This window comes from Platalea leucorodia (assembly GCF_965183815.1).
Source record: "Platalea leucorodia genome assembly, chromosome: 1".
Taxonomy (NCBI): domain Eukaryota; kingdom Metazoa; phylum Chordata; class Aves; order Pelecaniformes; family Threskiornithidae; genus Platalea; species Platalea leucorodia.
The window spans coordinates 52,336,599-52,354,462 of NC_138823.1; the positions used below are offsets into that span (position 1 = coordinate 52,336,599).

Here is a 17,864-nt window from a genome sequence, read left to right on the forward strand (position 1 = left end):
TCGGATTTACTTTATTGAAAGAGGCAGAACTTTTCCATACTTCTCTATGGAGGCAGCAAGAAGCTCAACAGAAAATTTATCTTCACAAACAACCCATGCTCTTGCAAGCAATCCTACTGAACTGAACAGACTTCCGTCGGGCAACATAAGTGGGCAAGATACACATGACTAGGAGACAGTAACTTCCATCCAGAGTGGGTTTCTCTGGCAAGTACTTTTTCACCAAAAACTGAATCTGAGATATGGTAACAATGGAAGTTTCAGGCAGCCTATGGGGGGGAAGAAAAAAAACAAACCAACCAACCAACCCCCCAAAACCAAAACCCCACCCTGAAACATTTACTTGTTCCTGATTTTCCTCATATGGTTGAGAACAGTTGTAACTAGACCAAAAGAAGCACTCTACTCTACCACTACCACATAGGTGGTAGCCACAAACTTTTTTATACTACCAGTACAGACAAATAAGGGTCGTTGATAAATTAATGTGAAATTTTGCTAAGACTGACTCCAGGAATTCCTCCTGTCAGTACGTGCAATTAAGAGTAGAGTCAGACACAAGGACAGGGCCCCACTCTGCTTACACGAAGGCACTGTGCCAACTTCAGTGTAATGGAGATTAATTTTAATGAGTCAAGGAAAGCTCTACATTGAGAAAGAACACAGCGAGAAAGAAGGGACGCGCAGTTCTGCTATCAAAAAACCAGACATAGAAAGAATTGAAATGGAGGACTTGAGTAGTGAGGGACAGAAGCACTGAAAACATGAAACCCGTAACAGATGCGAAGCAGAGTGACAAGACTTGCAAACATGAAGGTAAGGAAAGTCCCTTGTTAATTCAGCAAGCGAAAGTAAGAACCTGTGCCAACCTGAATGACATTGACCACGCTTAGATTCCTGTTTGTGAAATATGACTTTGGTATGAGGGTTGGAAATTTTTGTCTAGGGAATAACTGTCTGGTCTGTTCAGCCTCTTGGGAGAAAGATAATGACTTACTTCAAACTTCTGTCTCCAGGTAACTTGCATACTCAGGAAAGCCTTCAGAAGCTGGGCATTCCTTCCACTGAGCAGACTGATAGGGTTCAAAGCATATTTAACTATAAGCTGTGTTACTACAGGGTGGAAAATATTAATCAGCTCTAGCCATCTAGGGAGACTGTGGTTATCATTAAGAATATGTGGGACACTCATGCAAGAATTCTTTTCCCCTGCCTGCTGGACAAGCTCTCTCATATAGTTTATCTGCTCCAACTGCATGCTTTTGAAAAAAAGCTAGACTAAATGAATACTTTCAACTAGAGCTAAGGGTAAACACTCCACTGGAACTTTGCCCTAATCAATAGTAGCAAGGTTCATGTCACATGAGAGTCAGAGGATAGAATATGGTGCTTACTGAAGTCAGCAAATAAGGTAATTATACTTAGCCTGCTTGAAGAAGGGGACAAGTGAGGTCTGGTCCACCCACATATTAATGCAATCATCATTATCCTTATCCCTTGTTTGCTTTGTGCTTATATTACAAAAATCTTGTCACAAATGGAGGGTGCTGCTGACCCCTTGTGGAAGAAATACTCAGACATTTTAGAATGCACAAGCGTCACTGGGGAAATCAACTCAGATTTAAGGTTGTCTACTTACCTCCCTCAGATTTATTTCTACAGAAAACTCAGTAAAATGGTGTTATAGTGTTGCAAGGAGTCAGTATAGTCTCACAAGGGTATTTTCCTGATTTTAGGCAATTTTGCAGAAATTAAGTTTTGTATTAACTTCTTCAGGGTAGTCAAGTAAGCCCCAACAAATCCTAACTGCAAGAAAAAGATTTTGCACTAAGTTTCCTATAAATTAAAAGTCTTGCATTGTTACAGAATAAAACTTACACATTATCAGCTCTCACAGTTCTTGATTTCTAATGTAATTTAAACTATTTCAGTCCATCATAGCATCATTCGCTAAAGACTGCTTTAAAAAAAATACTTCCTATCTCCTGGAGAACCCAGACATACTACTCTCATTACTGAAAAGGGAACAAAGTATTTAAATCCCGAAAGTAATTTCCAGCCAAAACCTTTTCATAAGCATCAAGAACAGTTGATAGGCTTTATTCTTCAAAGTAAAGGCTTTCCAACGCATGCTACTTTGTTGACTTGAACAGGGTTGCACAAAGCACAAGAACAAGATCTTCAACAATACGGTTTCTGACGAACTGAAATCACCTTTCCATATTGTGGAAAACCAAGTCTGAAAAGGAAGGCTATCACTTTTTATTCAAAGACTGCTGCTAATTTTTCCTCCCTAAATAAAACAGAGTACAGCCATGAAGAACCAACCACCCTCTGCATTTAACTAAACGTCAAACCCAAAGGAAATCCCCATGGAGTTCATCATCCCTGCTGCAAACAGATGGCTGCATATTGGATAAGTTGGAATCAGTTACAGCAAAGTGCATTACACAGAGATTATATTATACAGTATTTATATTATAAAATATTACATTAATTATATTGTACAGTATGAAGCAGCCTTCTCAAAATCTAAACACATCAATATCAAACACAAGCAAAGACAGCAGCTTGCATTGTGAGCAACATTAGGGGCTGAAACCCTAGAGACCACAGAGACCAAGTCTTAAACCTATGCCAACACTGTTGCCATCACTTTCAACGAACAGGTATGGAGAAGTATGTGAATAGCTTGTAAGTCTCAAAGCAAAGAACAAGTGGCTATTTAAAATGTATTTTGACAACTGACATCAATTGTTTTCAAATAAAAAGTTAAAAAAAGATATCTGAAAATGTTATGTTTTCATATAGACCTGTCATATAAGCCAAAGTTGAAGGAATCTTGAAAAATGAGAAGAAACTGAGAAAGAAAGCAAGAAACTTTTTATTCTGTCAATTCATTTTTCACCTGTACACTATGATAAATTAAAACACTAAGCCATTAAAGTCTGGTTGTTTTAGTTGCCTTTCATTACATATATATCTGTATTTTTGAATGCATCCATTAAATCGAATCCTAGAAGTATAAACTGATGCAGCAACTGTTGTCGCAGAATATGGGAGTTACTGTATCTGGCAGGCAATTTTTAAATGATCACATTCATGTAGCCAAATCGGCAAAGGCCATTCAATTATAAGTAAATCCGGAGGCTAACATAAACTTAACAGCAGCTCTAATCAGTATTATGAACTGCATGTTTACAGAAAAATTTGCACATATGCCATAGATAAAAATTTTAAATCAACTTTTTTGTTGTTACAACATACTCCACCCTTCATACTTTTACTGTGCTGCTTAAACAATATTTGATTATCTGGGAGATTCAAAGGCATGTAGCATTTCTGATGTTGCTACAAGCTCACTCTTCAGGGATACATTATAAAGAACCAGAATTTTTTGAAATTTGGATTGCAAACTTTCTCAATGAAGTCTGGTGCGCTTTTAAACACCGTATGTCAGCCACTAGCACAGCTACCAAACATTTGTTCAGGTATACAATTTTCTGATTCCGTGGTGACATCGAACACCATTACAGCTAAGAAGGAAGAAGTCAAATGAGCCACCACTCCCTTCCCAATACTGTGTGCAAAAAAATCAGTATTAATTCAGCCCAATTACATCGTTAAATCACAGCTTTTGAAAAGTCAATATACATCTTATATAATAAGTTTTATTAACCATACAGTACAATAGCATTTCCTTTGAAAAAGCTTAGCCCTCGCTAAGCAGTTTTAATGAGAGCAATTACATAATGCTATCTGCATACAGAAATCCACTACATTCACACAGGCAACCTTAAATTTCTCCAATAAACAGCCATGTCAAAACCTACAGTTTACTGAAAATACAAAGTTGGTTTTAACAAAAGCAAAAACGTTCCTGTGGTTCAGTAAAACTTGTTTTCTAATATGAATAGTTTGCATTCATAAAGATGCTAAGCTTGGGACAAAGAAAGTATGTCCTAGAAGCTTAAAAATGAGACTTTAATTTTTGTAACTATTAAATGACATGCAAACATACAAATTTGTCGCTGATTATTTCTCTCTCTCTCTCTTATAAAAGACTTACTGGGCCAGAGTAAAGCAGGTATTTTTACATGTTTGTTTATACAATGACCTCTCCCCCTCACACTAAAAAATGTCATATACAGAACATTTTATCAGCTGTCTTTGCCCAAATGCTGCTTCTGTAAATTTGAATACTATGCCCTTCAGACTCCCATGACTGGTGCCAACAATTAACCAACTTTCAGAAAGCTTAACAATACCTAAATTTGCCAATTTTCCTCTACAGAAAATATACACAAGTTTATAAATCCATGGCAGGGGTATTACAATTATATTAACATCAACTCATTAACTGGATTCAAAAGATACCTGCATTCTGTAAGGACTCTATGGCTGCTGCCCATTCAATAGTTCTATCAAGGTACTGTACAGTCATTAAATCTCTAATATTCTCCAAGATGTGCTGAAGAATATTGTGAATGTGTTTAAGTTGTTAAAAAGCCCTGAGTCAGAACTTTCGTGTTTACCACAGGCTTAGCTATAAAAATGGCACATACTAAAACTTCTGCAGATAACAGTTTTGCTTTGTCAACATAAACAAGTTATGAAATGCATAAAAAGACAATAGTACGAATTCCAGCAACTTATGCAAGAATGATATACAATTTACATTGTAGCAAATCACACGCTTCTATTGTACGTAATCTATACAGTCAGTAAAAAAAAAAAAAACCACCTTCGCAATGTATTCAAAACTGATAAAGCAAAACAAAACCGATGTGTTCCCCATCCCCTCCTAAAGACAAAGAACAACTAGAGAAAAATTCAGTACTTTAACAGAAAGGAGGTAGCACTGCTAGAAGTTAGGCTGTAGTGTTGTTAGTTTGGTTTTTTTTTTTTTTTTTAAAGTGAAAACTTGACCCATGCAGCACAAAGAACAGGACAGGCTCTTCAGTTCACCAGCTGCTACTGGAAGAGTAAAATTAAGTTTCTGACATTTAATTTTGTAGAGGAAGCTTAGATCACTAGCTCAAAGCAGCTTCTTCAAACAATTTAGTGTTTATACAAACTGCAATTAATACTGCTAAAAATAATTAGGCATACATAAAACTTCATCTCTAGAAAATATCTACACAATAAGTACTTAAATCAGATTATTTTTAAAAGACCATTTCATGTCTTTAAAAGAAGCTAAAATACCGATTGTAAGACTATGATAACAAGGCACAAGTACTTGTGCAAATCTGCTATATCCTCACCCAGTCCAAGTTAAGAACACCACCTCCTAATCAAACTTTCACATTTACAAAGTAACTTGTTTATTCTCTTGCCAGTGTAATTTTCAGTATCCACTTCAGCAAAAAGGGATTCCTCCAAACCCCAACATACAAGTACACAGTATTTCAACAAATGGAAAGCAGGTAATAATAGGCCAAATTTTGAGAAGTGCCATATGAGCTTGGGGCATAGCAAGTGATAGTAGGTTTGGGGAAAAAAAGTCAAACACAGTTATACAGAAGTTAAAAAGCTACAACTATTTAGCATATTCTGATAGCCTTTTAGGTTGTCTTTATACTTTAAATCACTGTGTACTGATGTGACCGTTTATGTATTTTACTAAATGGAAAAAAAAAAGAAGTATTTTACTTAAACATCTGAGCGTACCTCACACCTGAACAATCTATATTACTAGGTGCCTTCTTGACTGTTTCAAGAAACACACTGAGATATTTCATTCAATTTAATTTCAAAACTGCTATTAAATAGTGGGGGATAATCATAACAAACAAAGCTTGCAACTCTTACATTTTATGATTTTACAATATATTAAAGATAAATGCCTTACTGATTTTTCTCTCATTTTCACTTTGCTTCCTAACAATAGTGATGATAATGAGATTTACACGTTCATCTTTTGCTGAAGACAGAGGCACAATGACATATCCTCAACTCTCCTACTTGTTATGATCCCCTTTGGCTTCCAAGTGAGCTTCTGTTTTTCATCCTGCAATATATTTAAGTGTTATCCAATTCAACGTTTGCGCTCTGTACACGTCGCACAGATGATACCAGACTAAATTGAGTGAATGAACTTACTAGCTTCCTCAACAACGCTAGTTCACCTTCTACATCAGAATCCAAAGACAGTGTGTGAATCTAAATATCTATTTCCGTAAATTATACTGGATTTGCAAACATTTTTCCTCATTAAGTTTTTTGAAAGGCAAGCACTGTGTAGCCTTCCCAATACAAGAATCAGCTCTTTCACCTGTTAGTAAGAAGCCTATATCAATAATTCAAGCATGTTGGTTAGCTTACCTAGTTTTTCTAATTCAGCTGTTTCTTGTGGTACCGTAATAGCATCAAGTTGACATACTTTAACTTCAGCTGGCACACAACACCGCCGAGTAAGTCCAACCACAAACTTGTAGGCAGTCACATACATCTGGTGTGACTACAGTATAGAAGACTACAGCTGCTCCTACAGTGATGCCTTCAGTCATTGTCTCTATTTCCATAGGACTGTGATGGCATCCAAGTATTAAGAGTGTTATAAAGTAACTTACAGCTTCTCTGTTGAAAAGTACATGCCTAACAGAGCACTTGCCCATCTATGCTAAAATATGTGCCTCCTGCAGACAAGGAGTATTTAACATTCAACTCCAGTTTCTCACCCAGGATCAGTTCTTACTCAGCTGAATTATTCAATTGATGCTAAGTTGGAATACTTCCAAGTAATTCTGGCTTGTTCCAGTGAAAAAGAATTAGGAAAATGCCAACTGCTATATTGAGGTTTCTGCATTATGAAGAAGAAATCCACCCTGCCTTTGTGCTGACAACAGTTTATAGAGGTCCCCTTGAAGAATAAATAGGATACAATATTCAAAATATGTCTTCCAGAGCCAGAGGAAACCGAGGTATGCATCTGATGCATTACAGGCTAAAACTCAGAATGGATTGTCAAATGGCACATCCTATTATAAAATTATTTTTATAATAAGACTGACAAGAAACTGAAGCCTACTGTAGAAGGTTCAGCTGTCAAACACACTACAAAAAAAAAGTCAGGCTTAGTGACATACATATTGGCCAAATGAAAATTGCAGTTAACACCCAGGTGCACTCAGAGCTTAAGCAGAGATAGTGAAATGCTGAACTGAAAAAAAGCATTATACCAAAAACTTTCTAAAGCTACTGAAATTTTAGTATTTTAGAATAGGGACCCAAGCAGCAAGAAAAAAGGGAGGGCTATTTCATTTGGCCAAGACGACAGATACACAGATTATCTGAGAACACATGACTACTAGTATGCAAAATAAAACAGACTATTATATTGACTCCAGATTGAGATTATGTTCAATGAAAAATTACTGAAAAGAATAACAAACATTTGCAATTCTGGATCGGGATTAAAGATGGCTATAGAAAGGCTGTGTATTACATCACTTTGCTATGTTAAAAACCACTCTACATACATTTTTCCAATATATCAGTGTAGTTGTTTCCTGGGAAACTATTCAGTGTTTTAACCTTGTTGGTTAAAAGTTCACCTGTCTTTACTAGTAACATTCTTGTGAGACTTTTGCCAATGTTTGCACAATTCAGACATATCAACATAAGCTTTAAAAGATTGAGATCGATTTATCTGAAGAGATCACAATTTTATGCCTTTATCCTTATTTGGATCTTCCCCTGAACTATCCCTTTCTCCACATTTTTGACATATGCAATGAGAACCAAATGAGAAATTAATCTTAGCTGCAAGTAAGGCACCTAAGTGACTCCAGCATGGATTTAATGTTCTGCAAGAGCACATCCAAATGAAGCCTGCACCATGGCAAAGGACTAAACTATGCACTCAGAAAACTGCCAAATCACTTAGGAGCAAGTGCACATTCTTTTTAGCTACAAGAGATCCTTAAATCAGCATACTTTCTTCCATCCAAAAAGATGGAAGGACGTACTTGTTATCAAAATGTTAATAGTTTGCAGTTCCTGACAGTAGCATTTCTGGCGTCAGGTACACCTCTTCGTCACATCAGCGACAGCTAACTCCTCCAACCAATTTCAGCTCACCTAGGCATGGCTCACAAAATTCACTGCACTGTGAGCAATATCTTCATTTGCAGTATTACCCAGTAATGTTGACAGATAAGTTCTGGTGTTCACACACAACTTAGATGAATAAGCAATATTAAATCTTCTCTTTTGCTGTTGACACTGTTTGCCTGGAGACAATAAAACTAATTTAAGAGAGGAAATCTTGCAAAATCTCTAGGTTTTTCCTAATCCATAGACCCAGAATTTTTAAATGGCCCCACATATATATGTGTTCCTCTAGAACTGAGCAAATTCACTCCTCTGAAATGGATAACTGACCCATTGCTCAAAAGTTTTCCTTTCCAGTCAAGTTAAAAGCAATTCCATACAAAATTATGTGGCTAGCAGAATTAAGAAGTTCACTATTTAACTTAGTTTGAATCTGTTAGACTGAAGTGCAGTTTTGGGAACATAATGTTTCTAAACTGGATTTTTCTTTTTACTGTTTCCTTCCCAACCCATCCTCAACAACAAAGGGCATGATAAAGTTAGAATTACCTTAACATTGTATTTTGAGGCCTGATCTTATGGAAATAGTATTTTTATTACTACTGTGTATACACTTTGTATTGATTTTGCATCTTTCAAGACAGAAATTGTTGTGAATCGTAACTGTCACAGGAAATTTCAACATTCTCCAGAAAAGCATAAACCAAAAAAATCCTAAATATTTATCTTTTATATTAACTGACAATATAAAAAAACCCCTTACATCACTTGACACCTGATACATACATTAAAAAACATGAATGAAACCAAAATAAGATTGTCCCTTTAAACTTTAAGGGGAAGAAGAAGACAGAAAGAAAATGAAGAGACGACTAGTTTAAATTCGCTTCAGGCTTAGATGTTTTTTAAGAGTAAAGGTAAAAGCTGACTGTTCAAATACTGTTCTCTTATTTGGTGTGTTCACAGTCTTTAAACAATTACCATGTAATGAACCTGTGCTACAGTATTAGAAATGTTTTCATTAGAACCCTTTACTGCCTTTCGAACGTAGAGAGATTTAAATCATCAAAATGTCCTTACTATTTCATAAACTAATAAAAGACACTGGTTCCACTACTTAATACAAAAGGATCCTTCGTTCAATCGCCTTGCGGCATATAGGGCATTCACTCATTCGGTCTCCACAAAGTTGACACGTTCCATGGCCACAGAGAAAGATCATATTCTTCAGACGGTCCAAACAGACAGGACACATAGTCTGTAAAAGATTTTGACAGGTTACATAGTCAACAGCAGTAGTGATACAGTATCAAATATGCAATATATAAATTATTGACATTTAATAATAAATATACCATCTTAAGCACAGATCATTGTCATTGCATAACCCAGCCACTAACTTGAAAACTAAATTGTTTTTTTAAAAAATCACATTTTTACTTCACATTGACTTAAAATATTTGGGCTTTTCCTACTGCATCATGACACAAAAACTATGTAGCCTTTTTCCAAATATGGACCCTTTAAGTAAGACAATCCGGTAGTAGGTTGACATCACATTTTCAATATCATTACCCAAGTTTGCAACATTAAGACATTCTTCAGCAACATTCCCCCTTATGTCATGTAATCTTCCACAGAACAAACAACACAAACAGCTTTATGTGTGCAATGCTTGGGTAATGATTTACCAATTTCTTCTCAGGCTACCTAGCCATTCATATACTTACCTTTAAACACCAAGTAGTGAACACATGCAGAAGTAATAAAAATGCTGCATAATCAATATTATACTTAAAGATTCAATACTGGTAACTCCAGCCTTTGCTCATGAAAGTTATCTAGATTTTCAACCAAAAGAACACCTCAAGTTTCAAATGAAGAACTTAATAAATCTGTGACCTTCAGTCATAACAGCAGCACAGCAAACTTTTAAAATCAGTTTTAATTGCTGAACATTAAAGTGACAGCCAATGCCCAAAAAAGATCTCCTAAAGTTCTTCAACAGGAAAGTTCATTTTGTACCAAGCCACTAAGGAACAATGTCCTTCACCTTGTCACAGGCAGAAATTGAAGTTTTGGTAAGGCATGTTCCTTCACCATAAACGTATTGCAGCCATATTAGGAATTCATTTATAACAGTTTATCAAAGGTTAGTAAATGAAGAGATGTTATAATAGATGATAATTGTTAAGATGATTCTATAGTCCAACAAATCACATCTAAGATGTCCTCAGATCTGAGATACACTACTCATATCTAACATAAATGTTGATCTCGTATACAATATGAAATATTGACAGGGCTCGTATTTCAAATGCAAATTCATTTTATCACCACTTTGCACCTGTGACTTCTTTCCATCATTGGGGCTTTACTTCAGCTTTTTCATCTCATTAGAGAGAGAATCCATAGCAGGAACCCTATTCAGTATAACCTTAAAGCACACTTTCTATAGAATCAATAGGTACTACTTCCTAGGGTAGATAGCTTAGTTGAAGATCAAAAAAATTCACCATCTGTCTGCTTATACAGAGTTTAAATTGGCATGGATTCTGGCCAAATGCCTATTTTAATCTCCAGGATACCAGTATAATGGGCTAGCAGGAATGTAAAACTTCCAGATAAAACCTTATGTGAACTGATGGTTAAAAAAAACCAAAAAAACAACAAAAAAAACAAACAAACAAAAAAAACCACCCTTCACTCTTCCCAAAAATGCTGTGCTCTAGCTTTGTCAGAACTTCCACAGTACTATAACAAAAAACTCTCAAACTAAAACTTTGCAAAAGATCAACTGTCTGTCAGTCAGTCCTGCTCATTTTTCCATTCATACCAAGTCATCACCTTCACATCCCAATGGGACAATTAGAGCATTCTTCCTCCAGTAACCTACAGTCTTCAAATATCAATGAAACAGCTATTTCCAATGAATATATAGCTGTCCTGTGACAAGTGCCTATAACCTGATAGTATTGACATGATGTACTTTGACAAAGGACTGACTGATAAGATTTATCTTTGTAGAAAAAACTTGTAGCCTTTATTCTATGTTTTTAGCTTAATTATTTGCTTTTGTACCTAAATATAATGTCAGAATTACTGACGTTAAAGGTCTGTTTTTCTCCAAATGCCACACCATCATTTGAAAACGAAAATATCCATCAAGGGACTCAGAAATAGTAAAAAAAAAATAAAAACTGTTCAAACATCATTACTTTTCATTATTTCATTCAGTGAAGCACAGAAATCCTAACATTTTCATTTTATAGATCTTTTCTGCAATTGCATGCAGTATTAGCAAACTGCCCAATTTCTGCTGCTTAGTACAAATGCAGAGTATTTAAAATACATCAGCTGCTTAATTTCTTAATATGATACTATTTTAACATTTAAATTACTTCATACAGTAGAAGAATTCAGCTGGCAGGAACAACTAAACTTCCTGTTGCTATGCAATTCTATTCTGACAAGGATTTTCTTGATTAGTTCAGCAGTTTCCCAGTGGGATACAAACCCAAATAACTGAGTTTTATCCAACTTTCAAGGAGCATTCATTACTTAACCACCAGCTTACAGGCACTTTTGCAGTGGAAGAAAGTTCACTGCGTGCCTTATACCCAATTTGCACCACAGCGGCAGGAAATAAGCAGTATCTGTTTCTATTGTACTATTAGCTTGTTTGAATGTTCTCTGCATGACAACCCGCACTCTACTTTTTTAATCTGCATGAAACATTTGACTCCCATCTTTTGAAGGAAAACAAATAGTATAAAAAGGCACTACACCTGTTCTATGTGAGAATTACTACTTTGGATAAGTAAAAGTAGTCTGAAGAAGTGCTCATCGTACCTGTAAGTATAACTGGGTTTGCAATTCACATAAATTTCTACCACTAACAAGGTGCTTTAAACTGCTTGAAATATCAATTCCTCATCACCAAAACCAGTTTTTCCAACAATATACAGGTGCACAGTGACAAAATAAATTTATTTTTAAAGGAGAAAGAAACTGATGTAAGTATGGTGAAGGAACATACATAAAGTATTAGACAGATGATGGTGATTATGTATGAAATGGAGTGAAGGTATTGCAATTACAGTCAAAAGGGTTCACATTCAGGGAATCCCTGAAGAATGGTGTGGTCATCAGATGTAGGAGATTCTGTTGACATCAGCATCACTTCTGCTTGGCACCAGAAATGGTTTTAAAAGCTTGCTGCACTAACATATTAGATTATCATTGAAGGTATGAGTTGAAACATAGGATTATACCTGCTGAAAGAGAACAAATTAATTTTAAGTACAAAAATATCAATGTAACATGAAAACTGAACTGTTAAAGCACAAATCAAAAGCATACACAATTATAGTGGAATGCTGTGCATCATTTCAAGGACAAATTTAAAAGATGAGATGACTAATTTTAATCAAATCCAAACTTGCTACTCACAAGTATGATACACAACTTGCCCCGTCACAAGACTAAGCAGAAAAGACACTAAGGAAAACATGAAAGAGTCTCAAGCCAAGATGCACATGAAAATGACCAGAACCATCTCTTTCTAGTGAGAGGCATTGAACAATCTTCAGTTTTATACTGATTTAAAATAAACTATTGGACAAAAGGGCATTTCAAAGTAAAAGAGTGCACTTAAATTCTCAAAGCATGCTGTTATTAGATCTTTCTTACTACTTCAAATATGAAAACCAGAAAATACAAGTAGAAAATGACACGTATAAAGTAATTATTCTCTTCTCCCTAATACAGCGTAACTTTCTGATATTAGAAAGCTTCTAGCTAGCAAATCCCAAAGGTAAAGATGAAATTGTTAAGAATAAAAGAGCACCTAAGGAAAACTGAAAAAACTGAGATCACATCTAATCAAGAAGGAAAAATGTAACAAAGTAGTTTTCCTTTCACATCCCTATATATGAGTATTAGCATACTCAAATAAAACTCCAATCTTTTATAAACTCCTAAAATAACCAGAAAAGAAAAAAAAATACATCTGAAGAAAACAGATTACTTGCATTTAAGCATTCATCTGTATGTTTTGCATATATCATTTTAAATGCCAAAGCAGTAACCTTATTCTTTTCATCCAATGTTAAAAAGTAAGACAGAAGCTAAACAGTAGATGTAAGACATTAGAGATATCTAGAAACTCCAGATGTTATTGTCAAGATAGACAGGCACCTTTCAAATGACAATTTTTAATCTGCATGTTCTTTTATAGACAAAAGCTACAAACTGATCTATTTTGAATTGGATATTTGAATTTCTATTACTGGGGTGTTGGCCAAATCTCCATATGACAGCTCTTCACAGACATGTCATTGAGGTTAAAACTTGACAGCATATCAGCTCCCAAACTTAAAGCATTTAGAGATACGGGCCCTAAAACTGGCGACTTAAACACTTAAGTCTTAGCTTTCACACACACGAACAGCTGTGAGCAACAACTACCCGGACTGGATGTGATGCTGCCATCACTGAAGCATTACTGACTGCTGTAAGTCTACAGGAAGAAAAGGCAAGTAATACAGTAAGAACGCTTTTCTGTTTCCTGTATCCATGAAAAGTTTCTTCCAATTGTGTTATACATAGGGAAGACAAAAATCACATTATCAGGGTTCTAAGAGAATAAGTTCATACAATAGTCAGATACCCCAGGTCCTTTACTGCTGAAAAATCTCAAAATCATGTTTTTCTTTGTCCAGATGGAAAAGCAAGGAAACAATTTAGTAATTTAAGACAGGGAAGTTCTGCATGTAAATGACTTCCTAAGCACTTCTAATGGAACTACACTTACAGACCTAACAAATTTGAATAGGTAACTGTCAGTTATCTGAGACATTAGTTTTCTGTTTTCATTAGGTTTCTAAATTGCATGTAACTTAACCAACGAATAATCAATACAATCTACAGTCCATTTGTATAAATTTCCTCCTGCAAACACTATGCATAATTACAAAAGACAAAACTTATCCTTTACATTCCAAATATTCAAATTATGTGTACGGTACTTTCAAAGATTTTAATTTTGCAACCACACAATTTTTTTAAAGAGCTCATAAACTATAGCCTTCATACGACAGGTAACTGCCAGCCATTGTTCAAAGGCATTTCATGAACAGACAAGTAAACATTCAGGTAGACACAGAATAGTGAAGAGTATCTACTTTTATTACTGTTCTGTAAAAACAGCTTCTGCTGGACCTACACACTCAGGTCAGCTAAACAGGCAAAGAACATATCGACTGGGCAGAGTATCCTTTTTTTAGACACACCAGAGATGCTCTAATAGATGGATTATCAAACATGGCCAGTTGATTTTTTTTTTTTTTTTTTTTAAACCTGTACATAGAAGACATACAAGCCACATCATGCACAAAAAATATTGGTTATTTAACTAAAATTTAAGAACTGAAGCATTTCAACATGTCATTTTGTTTTAAATAACAGAAGATGCATTGGCTTTTTCAGTTATTTTAGTGGTCGACAAATTTTTATCCAGCACTTTTACCTGTTCCTTGATGTCTTGTAACTGTTGCTGCAGCTTCTGTACATCCGCATTGACATTGGTGTTGTCTTTGTCTTTCTGCAAAACTGGAATGTTCCCACTTGCTGTAATTTAGAGAAAATAAAGATGGGTGATTATGCATCAATCTAATGGAACAGGAATAATTATTTCCAGTGTACTAACTACAATTCTTCAATTATCTGAAACAACGTTAGTCAAACATATTTTATAATCTAATTCACTACATCACTGCAGCTCAATTCATAAAGAACTTAAATTTGAGTTTATTGGTGACACTTCTTTGACAAATATTTCCTCAATAATGATGCTCGAAATGCCTGTAGCCCTTTAATGTTCTCAGAGTTCTGATTTGCCAGTGAAGTCCCTGCAGTAAATTTTTTTGCACATGTAAAAAATAAAGCCAAATCCTTTCACACTGAAAAGACTTTATCTACACAGCTGATTCTTTTTGGTGTTCAAAACTGCACAAGCGTCTTGGAAGTAGTTTGTTCAAATCTGAACAAGCTCAGATTAATATTCCTGTAATTGACTGATCCGGCAAGCAATGTCACCGTAAGAAACAGAAAAATAGAGAAGTATTTCACATGACAAATTTTCAATTTCCAGTATGAGTATTAAAAAACTGATTTTAAGGATTATTCTTATATTTATCTATTTAGGAACAGTATAAGAAGAATAACCTAATATTCCAATTCACATAAACTCAATTCAAACACTGCATATCATGTACACACACACAGAGTAAATACAAATAATTCATAGAAATTATTCAGAGAAGTCACAAGAAGTTTAAGAACTAGTCAAAGCAGGAGATGTAAAACTGAGCAATCTGTCATGAAAGTTGCTTGTACCTAGATGCAAAATATTTACCATTCCTTAACCAGTCAGAGTTCCAGAAATAAAAAACAAACAAACAAACATTTATTTGCTCATTTGCACAGTTACAGACAATCTTCAGCTCTTGCTTCATAGGACCTTAATAAGTGGCCAAGAAGTCATATACGTTTCCGCTTCTTCTCTGGATGCTGGAAGCAATCCTTTAGTGTAATGACTGGTGTTACAATCGCATCTGCTGCTATCAGCGTAGAAAGCAGTGCAAACAGCAAATGGATACCTGGCTTAACACTGTTTTTAATAAACTTTTCCTTAAAAAGTAGAGGAAAGATTTAGGTAATTTAAAAGAATGGAATAAGAAGATAGTGGGGGAATGTGAAAGAGTATGGCTTTTGGAGTCACTCACAAATATCATCAGTGGTATCTTCTGTACCTTTCCCTCCGCAGCACATTATGAAAGGCACTCTTCGCTCAACCACTGCCCGACACTGTACACATTTCTTCATCAAGCTTGCACAATCTGAGAGGACAGAGAAATAAATCAACTCTGAATCCTGCTCTTTCATTTTATTTCTTTCCTATCCATGCGCTTGTTTATTCACGGTAACTATATAGCAATGCCATAATAGATGCTTATAATACAAAACTACTTGTGTTCATCTTCACATCGTTTTCTGCAAGTCAAACCTACAAACAATGTCTTGTTCGGGATTCAAAGTAAACCTATTCTGTTTATCGCCTTTTAACATATTTAAAGTGAGCACGTTCCTCTTTCTCCAAATGGATGTCTATTCCACAAGAATTACATAAGTTAAAAAAGTAAAAATCACACACATTTGAGACCAGAACCTCCAAGAATGTCTTGACTACCTGCTTTTTCCTTTAGAACACAGGATCTCACTTACTGTCCTAATGCTCCGGGGGCAAACAAGTGTGGCTCCTTACCCTTAAAAGAGTAAACCTATATCTTTTGATATAATCCTAGAAAGGAGGCTGTAATTCTTCCACAAAAGGCAAATGATTATGCCTCATAAATGTTGAAGGTTACTGTGAATCAACAGAGTGGGTCCTATAAACTACACGAGTTTAAAGACTCTCTCTCATCCTGCTTGAACAAGATGTCCAGAAAGTAACCTGGAAAGAAATCGCCTACATCTGTGAAACCTTTTGCTGTCCTTGTTACAGCTTAGACTTGGTGATGTGTATTGCACTGCTGAAATCCTTCACCACAGCAATCAATCTTTTTGCTGTTCTCTTCCTGGGAAACTAATCAAAAAAGCTTCTTTGATCATCTTTCAACTGCAGACAGTGAAAGAGGCCAGATCAGGATAACTATAAAGTCAGTGATTCAATGTCAGGTGTCTCAGCCAGAACAGAAGAAGAAACCAGACTTCTTTAGCGAGACCAAGTAAGCAGTTACTTATGGGAATGATTATCTTCCCTCTTATGTAGATCCTTAGTAACAAGGACTGCTCTTCTCTAGGCAAATGACCCTTGAACAAAGCCCTGAAATGTCTGGTGACAAGGTGATCGCTGCATTCTCATCCACATATTCTCAAAACCAAAAAAAATTCTGGAAGTCTTCTATGTCTTTTTTTGCTACACGAGATAGATCAGAGCGAATCATAACTCGTGCTCTTTGCAAAGATATATGATGTGTCTTTTAGGGAAAAATATAGCCCTTGTGCAAATCTGTACATTAGCAATGAAGCGTATTAAATAAATATTTACAATATTCTCTTAAAACACCATTTGCACATCTGAATGCCCCAAAATTTGCAACAAAGCAATAAAATTAATTCTAATTACTTTGGAAGTTTTAACAATATACAGCAGGCTTCTATAATCTGAGCAAGCCTACTTGCAATTAAATAATTCAGATGGAAGAGCACTTGCTTTCTGAATTTTTTAAAATCTCCAGTTTGTCATCCAATTATTTCATTACCAACATGCCAATAATGCCAAAATTCTGACTATCACACCAGACAATCAAGTAAATTGGACCTGAAGTCAGATTACTAATAAGCTTTTAGCAATCTGATTAAAAATATTCTGTTTCAAGATTACTTCAAACAGAACTTCCATCAAGTTTACTTACTCTCACAGGCACACATATGACCACAAGGCTGGAAAAGCACTGCTGCCTTTTTGTCTGAACACACTACACATTCTTCAATCTGTAAAGAACAATAAACACACACATGAGAAAAGTTTATCTCCTGCTCTCTACGTTAATTTATTTTTACACGCTCTTTGGCATGCATGTGGACTTTGAGAAGCTCCATCTAGTGTTATTTTAACTAATTCAGCACCTCAAAATGCAACTTCAATGAGTGATCACACTGACTTCTAAGAATAGATATTTGCTGGCAATATTTGTATATTCAGTACACTGACAGGCATAGAGAAGCAGCAAAGACTGCAT

At 35.4% G+C, this 17,864-nt stretch overlaps 1 protein-coding gene across 4 annotated transcripts in view; it reads right to left on the reverse strand.

Moving 5' to 3' along the window:
• Positions 1–1,634: 1,634 nt before the first annotated feature.
• Positions 1,635–17,864, reverse strand: part of MIB1 (MIB E3 ubiquitin protein ligase 1) — an 85,389-nt gene continuing 69,159 nt past the window's right edge. For 3 of the 4 annotated variants that reach the window (XM_082325875.1, XM_082325873.1, XM_082325876.1), the window contains 4 exons: positions 17,538–17,616; positions 15,846–15,959; positions 14,588–14,688; positions 1,635–9,316 (listed from right to left, as the gene is read on the reverse strand). In XM_082325875.1, coding sequence (XP_082182001.1) covers positions 9,176–9,316; positions 14,588–14,688; positions 15,846–15,959; positions 17,538–17,616 — 435 coding nt within the window. In that variant the 3' untranslated portion in view covers positions 1,635–9,175. The remainder of the gene's footprint in view (positions 9,317–14,587; positions 14,689–15,845; positions 15,960–17,537; positions 17,617–17,864) is intronic. The other variant, XM_082325874.1, reaches the window with a different exon arrangement.